The following is an 8,348-nucleotide window of genomic DNA, read 5'->3' as shown; positions in this document are numbered from 1 at the left end:
CCAAAAAAAAAAAAAAAAAAAAAAAAAAAAAAAAAAATGACCCCAAGAAAGAACAGAATGCTTGGGGAAATGGACTAGACTAGTCCCTCTGTTGACAAGCATAATTTGGTCATATTTTATATCAGGTTGAATCTCTTGAAGGTGTTAGTGAATCATGGATACACACGGACATTTAATGACTACAGCATACAATGACTGGTTAGTTCAGAACACTGTACTTATATCACATGAAGCTCGGTAAATTGAAGCCTAAACAGGGCCTTTTAGGGAGTGACCTAGGTCCTTAGAAACTTTGGGCTAGCTGCAATTTCTTTTTTAAAGAAGTATAATAATAGAGCTTTTATTTCCTGACCTCACAAAAGCTTTTAACGCTCGTTGCTAATCATACGTTCTTATTTAATTCAGACAGTCCCACTATGAGGCAGGTACGATGGACAGAGCAGGGAGCTGAGCTGCTTCAGCTGGTGACAGATTGGACTGAAACCATGGGCTGTTAATATAGTGTGAGAAAATTTAGAAAATATTGGTGTATTTTCTTCTGGGCATAAATATATATGTATACATATTCTTTTAAAAACAATTTCTTCATTACATATACAAAACACGCTTATTGTAGTAAAGTAGACAGCACATAAACAGAGACAGAGACCAAGACAGTGATGCCACCCATTAAGAGCGAACCAGCTTATCACTGTCACACTTTCGTGTCTAGCCTAACTGGCTCGATTCAAGAAGTATCGATATTTGCAGAGAACCCAGTATACAGCAGGCACAGGTGTACAGCAAAGGTGGGATGATGCTGTCAGGCAACAGTGGACAAGATTTTTTACCTTCACAAGTTTTTACAGCCATTCCAGACTTTTTTTTTTTTTTGCAAATACACCTATTTGGTAAAATTAGAATCATCCTACAGGCTGTTTTGTAATCTCTTTTTTTACTTAGTAACCTGAAACTTTTAATTTTAATTATAGACTGTGATGTGAAAGATTATGGGGCCCTGACCTTTGCTGATGTCCCTAATGACAGTCCCTTCCAAATCGTGAAGAATCCAAGGTCTGTGGGAAAAGCAAGTGAACAGCTGGCTGATGTGGTGGCAGAAATCAAGAGGAACGGAAGGACCAGTCTTGTACTGGGCGGAGACCACAGGTCTTTTTTAATGATTATCTCTATGGAAGTCTGGCACAAATACTGTAAAGGAAGTATCACCAAAACCATGAGAAGAGAGAAAATAAGGAAGGGAGAGCATTGATCAATATTTTACACCAAATTTTCTGTCTTTTTTCTTTTAAATTTATTGGTTACTACTTTATTTTGGAAACATAAATTTAGCTCTGTTTGAAGGCTTGCATTATCTGTATAACAGCAGAAGATACATGACATGTGAATGGATTTAGGCAAAATATTCAGGCTTACATTTCTAAATAAATGAGCACTGAGGAAATTCATAGTCAGTTTACTGTACTTGATTACTGATAATAGAAACAATTCATTTAGGTCAACAACTAAAGCATGTGTTTTCCCGTTATAAAAGTTAATAATTGTAAAAAATTTGAAATACACACACATATATAAAAGGGAAAAAACAATGGCAGTTATAATTCTCTAACAACCGTTTCTACTGGAATTTTGAAAATCTGGCACACTTCCTTCCTGCCACAATTTTTTCCTTGTGTATGATTTTAACAATTGTGTATTATCCTGTTTTGTTCTTAATCTACACTACCAATTTCCTTATGTTACTTCATGATATATGCAAGCATAATTGTTTATTGTTGCTTAATTTTTCATCAAGGTATGATATCACTATATATATCCATATTTTCAGATATTCAGATTATTTTCAAATTTTTACCATTATAAATAATGTGGCAAAGATAATTTTTGTGTGCAAGTCTTTCCATGTTTACTCTCAAGGTCCCACGATGTTATCAGAAGAAGTATAATTAGATAAAAAGTACAAACATTACAATAGCTCTTGATGCAAGGGTCAGTTACCTCATCCCCCTCCGTTTTCTCCCCTAAAGCCAAAGAGTTACCAGGGCTTCTGTGACGAAACTGCCATTGAGAAACTGGAGCTCACTTTCTTTTCTAAGCGGAAAAATTTGTAAGTGGAAATTTTAAGAGTGGCTAATGGCCAAAGGAAAAGAAACCTGTAGGGAAAGACAAACATCAAGCTGAATCATCAATACCTGAACATCAAGAAACGACTGCTTCCACTTTGAGAATCTGAAAGTTCACGATTCTCTGGAGGATTCCTGAACATTCACAAGTGGGAGAATGCAAGCATTGCATGGCAAATCCTGATCTTTTAACTTTTGTGTAAGATATTACTTAGCATTTTCATTCCGGCAAGTTTTCTGGAGCTTGGAATGTTTGAGATGAACTTTGAGGGTTCTGGATCTGGCTAAGAGCCGGTCCTTAAATACATAGCAGGAGACTAGGAAGTTCCAGCAGAGGATCTGAGTGAGTGAGCTCCCAGGATACTCTGGCTGAAGTGGATGTAAGGACTTCCGAGTGATGCTCCCCAAATGTAAAAGAATCGGATTTTAAGAAAAATGGAAGGACTCTGTCATAATTCACTTGGGAGAATTAGTATTTACCAAGAGAGATGAGAGTACAGAAAACGAGCCTGAGTTAACCCTGAGAGTTGAGTGGTGTCTCATGCTAAAACATTTCTTGTGTGGCTACTGTCTTTTCACACAGTTAATTTTTAGTTAAACTATAATTTGCAATTTTATTAGAAGGTGGTTTTGAAAAAAATTACAAATTTATTAGTAATGCCATTGAAGTGAATAAATATAACTCGTTAGTAAATATTAAGTATAAGCTATACTTTATTGTTATCATTGTTTAATTGGCATCTCCAGTTTAAAACCTCTCAGAAATATTAGCCACTTTGACTTAAGGGAAAATCAGGTGAGGATGTTGCATTTATGATATGATGTATGTAATGATACTGCAAACCTGATGTCCATACAAACTTCTTTTCCTCTCAAGTTTGGCAATTGGCAGCATCTCTGGCCATGCCAGGGTCCACCCAGATCTCTGTGTCATTTGGGTGGATGCTCACACCGACATCAACACTCCACTGACAACCACAACTGGGAACTTACATGGACAACCTGTATCTTTCCTCCTGAAGGAACTAAAGGGAAAGGTAAACAGCTGGTTGGTATTTTGTTACAAAAGAATTATCTTTAGCAGAAGTTCAGGAGGCGGAAGGGAAGTAAGAACCCCTGTGCCATCTTCTTGATTAACTTCTCAAACTTTTTTTCTGGGCAGCCAATAAGCAATGGGTGGGCGGATAGAGGTGGTGAGGCTCTGTACCTCTACCTTACTTGATAGTTTGCAAACTGACTTCGTATGTAGCTTCCCTTCTGATTCTTAAACTACCCTTTTTAGTAGGTGGGGCAGAGAGGAATCCTCTATAAACAAGTTAACAGAGGTTAACAGACATACCAAATGTGCAGCAAGGACCAGAACTGGTCTCCCGGCACCTCCTCCTTCTACTACAAACCCCATAGCCTCTCATTCTTACCAAGTGTCCCCTCCACATCATAGGGCCTTTTCAAACATGGAGTTTTTTTTTTTTTTTTTTTTTTTTTTTTTGCGGTACGCGGGCCTCTCACTGTTGTGGCCTCTCCCATTGCGGAGCATAGGCTCCGGACGCGCAGGCTCAGCGGCCATGGCTCACGGGCCCAGTCGCTCCGCGGCATGTGGGATCTTCCCGGACCGGGGCACGAACCCGTGTCCCCTGCATCGGCAGGCGGACTCTCAACCACTGCGCCACCAGGGAAGCCCAAACATGGAGTTTTAAAATGAGGATTATGGTGGTTTATTATTTAGCATCTTTACTATGAGAAGCATATATCTAAACCACAAGAGGAAGAACTTCCTCCTCCTTGGAAACTTCTTTTCTAAAAGACGTTAAGATGAAATTCCAGAATGAGATTTAACATTGTAGTTCATAATTTTATTGATATGCTGTAGCATATCAATAAAACAATTTTTATTGATTCAACCTTAGCAAATTGGCCGTTGTGATGATACTTGGGGATCAAAATCTCCTTAATGTTAAATGTCGGCAGCAATGTCTTCCGAACAGATGACCAAAGTGATAGGCTTGCAAAATGCGTAGCCGGCTCATGGGAAGAGCCAGGCATGGCTCCAGGACATCTGAAGATATGGTCAAACCAAAGGTCTGATCGAAAATTTCCCTTAGCTACTCTCAACCACCCTCTGGATTAAGTCTTTACTGAGAAAGAGAAGAAAAGAAGAAAGCTACGAAAGTAATGGAAGCACACTGATTTCTTTACAGAAGAGTTCCAGGAGAGCAGGGCAGAGTGGAAATGGGGCGCAGGGCAGGTAAACGCTGACAAGTGATTCAGGTTAGGTGTGGGCCACAGGGTTGAAGCTGGGTAAGGCCAAAGCAAACAAGGGTAGCACAGGCGGGCAGGCACTTCATTCTTCATTTTGTATTATATTTTAATGATTTCCCTGAGATTTATGTTCTAAACCAGACACACGCAATCTAACAAGTGTCCTTAAGTTTCAATGTAAGATTTGCTCAAGAGAAGCACATATAACCCAATGGAACCATTGCAATTCTAGATTCCCGATGTCCCAGGATTCTCCTGGGTGACTCCCTGCCTATCTGCCAAAGATATTGTGTATATTGGCCTGAGAGACGTGGACCCTGGGGAACAGTAAGTTTATTCCTTGATGTGACTTTTCTTCCTTTTTGTCCTTTCTCTTGCTAGGTGTGCTGGTCGAGCCAATGAGAAAAAATTATTTTCAGCACCAAGTCTATTTATCTATATCTACACATATTTATATGTATACACGTACATACGTATACATGTATGTATTCAGGTGATTTTTACGTTGACTTGCTATTTAGAAATATATTGATATATACATACAGTTCACCAAACTTAAATATTTTTTTAAATCTCACCACACTGATCTTTTCTTTAAAAGGAAACAAGAGGGCATAGGGTCAGTCTCCTTATAAATTGTAGATTAATATATCCTCTTTCATAGCTACATTTTGAAAATTCTGGGAATTAAATACTTTTCAATGACTGAAGTGGATAAACTGGGAATTGGCAAGGTGATGGAAGAAGCATTCAGCTATCTACTAGGAAGGTATGATACTTTGTGTGTGTGTATGTGTTTGTATGTGTGTAACATAAATATTATGAAAAGGACTTGCTACTGACACTGGTCAATGTAAGTTATTAATAAAGCAAGGAAGTACAATCATGGAACTTTTATAAAGTAAGAACTGTATTTTTCTACGAAATATTAAACTACCAACTTTAAACTGAATTCCTTTCCCACCTCTTAAAAGAAAGAAAAGGCCAATTCATTTGAGCTTTGATGTTGATGGACTGGACCCGTCTTTCACACCAGCTACTGGCACACCAGTCCAGGGAGGTCTGTCTTACAGAGAAGGTCTCTACATCACAGAAGAAATTTACAAAACAGGTATGTAAAAATCTGAGTGAATAAAGAAGGAAGTGTACACCCGGCCAATATATATTGATAGCTCCCAAATCTGAAGATCGAGCCCCAACAGACACTTCCTAAATGTCCACTGCATGATGCAATGACTGAAATGTTTTCAGTTATTACACCCCTTTCTATTCCCAGATAATATTTCAAGTCAGTCTGTACTAAATTAAAAATGTCAACTATTTAATAAATTACATTATTTCCATTTGTTGTTGTAGGGCTACTGTCAGGATTAGATATAATGGAAGTGAATCCATCTCTGGGGAAGACACCAGAAGAAGTAACTCGGACAGTGAACACAGCAGTAGCAATAACCTTGGCTTGCTTTGGAGTTGCTCGGGAGGGTAACCATAAGCCTACTGATTACCTTAACCCGCCTAAGTAAACATGGAAACGTCATATAAAAATCTCACAGTTAATGACATAATTAGCAAATCGACTAGTTTAAACTTCTAGTTATCCTCCCAAAGGTTTGGTCTTTCAGAAAAAATGTTCTGCCTTGGTAAAAGTTAGTACAATTAGCATAAACTGTATCAATTCCCTCTTGGTATGAAATTCAAGATATGGAAATGCTAACTTTTGTGAAATTAAAAAGCTTATATTCCCATTTTGGCAAAGGCCTTATCGTTAGAGAAATACACATTCATTTCCAAATAAAAATATGCTGGCATTAAAAATAAACACCTATATCAGCCCCCGCACATAGAATGGAACTCTTGATTTCAGGAGATAAAGCTACCCAACCTGAAAAGGGACCATATTTCCATGTTGTTCAAAGCTGTAATCCCTAGAAACTTCTTTTCTCTTTATCTCTTTCTAAGGTTCTGTCACTGCTACACAGGTTTCTAAATACATGCAAAACACACACACACAGGTGAGAGTGTCAACCTGGAAAAGCAACTGATTTATTTTTAAAAACAGAGATTAAAGAATCACCACTTAAGGATGATTTTATTAAGCTTATGCATTTCTAGCTATGTTATTTTCTTTCTTTTTTTTTAAAGAAGATGTTGGGGGTAGGAGTTTAGTAATTTATTTATTTATTTATTTTTGCTGTGTTGGGTCTTCGTTTCTGTGCAAGGGCTTTCTCTAGTTGTGGCAAGCGGGGGCCACTCTTCATCACGGTGCGCGGGCCTCTCACTATCGCGGCCTCGCTTGTTGTGGAGCACGGGCTCCAGACGCGCAGGCTCAGTAGTTGTGGCTCACGGGCCTAGTTGTTCCGCGGCACGTGGGATCCTCCCAGACCAGGGCTCGAACCCGTGTCCCCTGCATTAGCAGGCAGTTTCTCAACCACTGCGCCACTAAGGAAGCCCTAGCTATGTTATTTTCTTACATGACTTCCAACTCATTTCATATAGTAAGTTCAAGTCCATGGCAAAGGCAAAAACTTGCCAATCTACACTAGAAATATTAGCCCATTTACTTGGAAATCTATGATAAAAAACTTAAGCCATTTTAAGCAAATATGAACCTATTTGCTCCAGTAATGCAATGAAATCTAGAGTCCTTTACTTGACAAAAATCTCTTATCCCAGATACACCGAAAGAGATTTATGTATAAAAGGATTTGTAGTAACTATTTTACATGTGTGGTGCCTTTAAACCAGTGTATTTGAAGACTGAATAAGTCATTAATACTAAAAAATAAAAACAATGGCCAAGATAGGAAAGACTGAGAGTGCCTAGTAAAAGTCATTTAATCAGATTATGTCCCCATTCCTAGGTAGCTCTAGTACATTGTTGTGGATATGAACAACGTGTAGCTTACTTTATCTCTTAGAGACAAAAACATAGGGAGATGGGAGTTGGAAGTCAACAGATTCACCATTTGAATCAGAATAAAACAATCTGAACATCACTGCCTCTACTCCACCACTATGTAGCAGGATCAAGTTCAGATTTAACAGATTCAAGTCCGTTCTCACCACAGCACACCCTGACTTCACTGAGTCACTGGTAGGGACACTGGCACCTGATTAGACTGAGGTGCTGGAGACCCACTATTGATGGCTTGTGGAGGCACTGCAGCTGGTTCCATCTTGCTAATGTGAGTGATGAATCGAAGACGAAGTTTTAAAGCTGGTTTTAAATTACAGATAATCTTCTCTACCTAGAAAATGAAAACACATTAAAAAGTATTTTAACCAGAGAACTTCAATTTCCAACCTTTAAAGAAGCAATTTACACATACCCTGAGACAATAAACTAGGGAGTGGAACAGGTGGCTGAGATGTTTCTCTGCATGTTTTAACAAAAGCAGATAAAACTCCTTCTCTCTTACATGAGAAAAAACATGTGTTGTCCCTCACACACACACACATATATGTATATATATGTGCGTCTATCTATGTATGCATACACTTACAAAAACATACTCATTTACCTAGCTAGCCAGTCGTCCCACTGACGGCAGCTAGTAGAGTTTACACTGGGAATTCTACATACCCACCAAGGGGATCATCCTTTTAAGATACCATCTTCACATAAGGTGTTACGTAAGGGAAGCATAAAGCACGATTATATGTCTAAGTTCTCTGAATAACTTACGTTCATAACATTTATCTATGAAGCTAACTTTTTGGTTTTGATTTACACTTGGAATTCAAACTAAATAATATTAGATCTACTCTGACTTAAAAAACTTTAAAGAAATAAATACATCAAGCAGTTCCATAGCTTTCTTAGCTTTACTCAAATGTTTTTGGATCTTACTAGGAAAGATCAGCCCATTAATAATTCTTCCTTTTTGTATTCCCCTTGTGTCAAAGTTTCTTAGGCCCAAATATAGGGAATATGCTAACAAGAACATTTCTGAATTGGTTCCCACTTGA

General features: G+C 38.3%; 2 protein-coding genes across 4 annotated transcripts in view; one reads left to right on the top strand and one right to left on the bottom strand.

Moving 5' to 3' along the window:
- Positions 1 to 6,130, top strand: part of ARG1 (arginase 1) — a 12,353-nt gene extending 6,223 nt beyond the window's left edge. Inside the window, exons 3-8 of the mRNA XM_024759008.1 lie at positions 972 to 1,146; positions 2,998 to 3,157; positions 4,612 to 4,706; positions 5,044 to 5,148; positions 5,354 to 5,490; positions 5,736 to 6,130. Coding sequence (XP_024614776.1) covers positions 972 to 1,146; positions 2,998 to 3,157; positions 4,612 to 4,706; positions 5,044 to 5,148; positions 5,354 to 5,490; positions 5,736 to 5,902 — 839 coding nt within the window. The 3' untranslated portion in view covers positions 5,903 to 6,130. The remainder of the gene's footprint in view (positions 1 to 971; positions 1,147 to 2,997; positions 3,158 to 4,611; positions 4,707 to 5,043; positions 5,149 to 5,353; positions 5,491 to 5,735) is intronic.
- A 1,060-nt stretch (positions 6,131 to 7,190) lies between these two features.
- Positions 7,191 to 8,348, bottom strand: part of MED23 (mediator complex subunit 23) — a 40,654-nt gene continuing 39,496 nt past the window's right edge. Inside the window, exon 29 of one of the 3 annotated variants that reach the window (XM_024759007.1) lies at positions 7,191 to 7,627. In XM_024759007.1, coding sequence (XP_024614775.1) covers positions 7,460 to 7,627 — 168 coding nt within the window. In that variant the 3' untranslated portion in view covers positions 7,191 to 7,459. The remainder of the gene's footprint in view (positions 7,628 to 8,348) is intronic. The other 2 variants (XM_024759005.1, XR_003005091.1) reach the window with 2 other exon arrangements.

This window comes from Neophocaena asiaeorientalis, unplaced genomic scaffold (genome assembly GCF_003031525.2).
Source record: "Neophocaena asiaeorientalis asiaeorientalis breed wild unplaced genomic scaffold, Neophocaena_asiaeorientalis_V1.1 scaffold5, whole genome shotgun sequence".
Classification (NCBI taxonomy): domain Eukaryota; kingdom Metazoa; phylum Chordata; class Mammalia; order Artiodactyla; family Phocoenidae; genus Neophocaena; species Neophocaena asiaeorientalis.
Note: the sequence above shows the minus strand (reverse complement) of the source record. Positions and strands in the feature narration are given on the sequence as shown.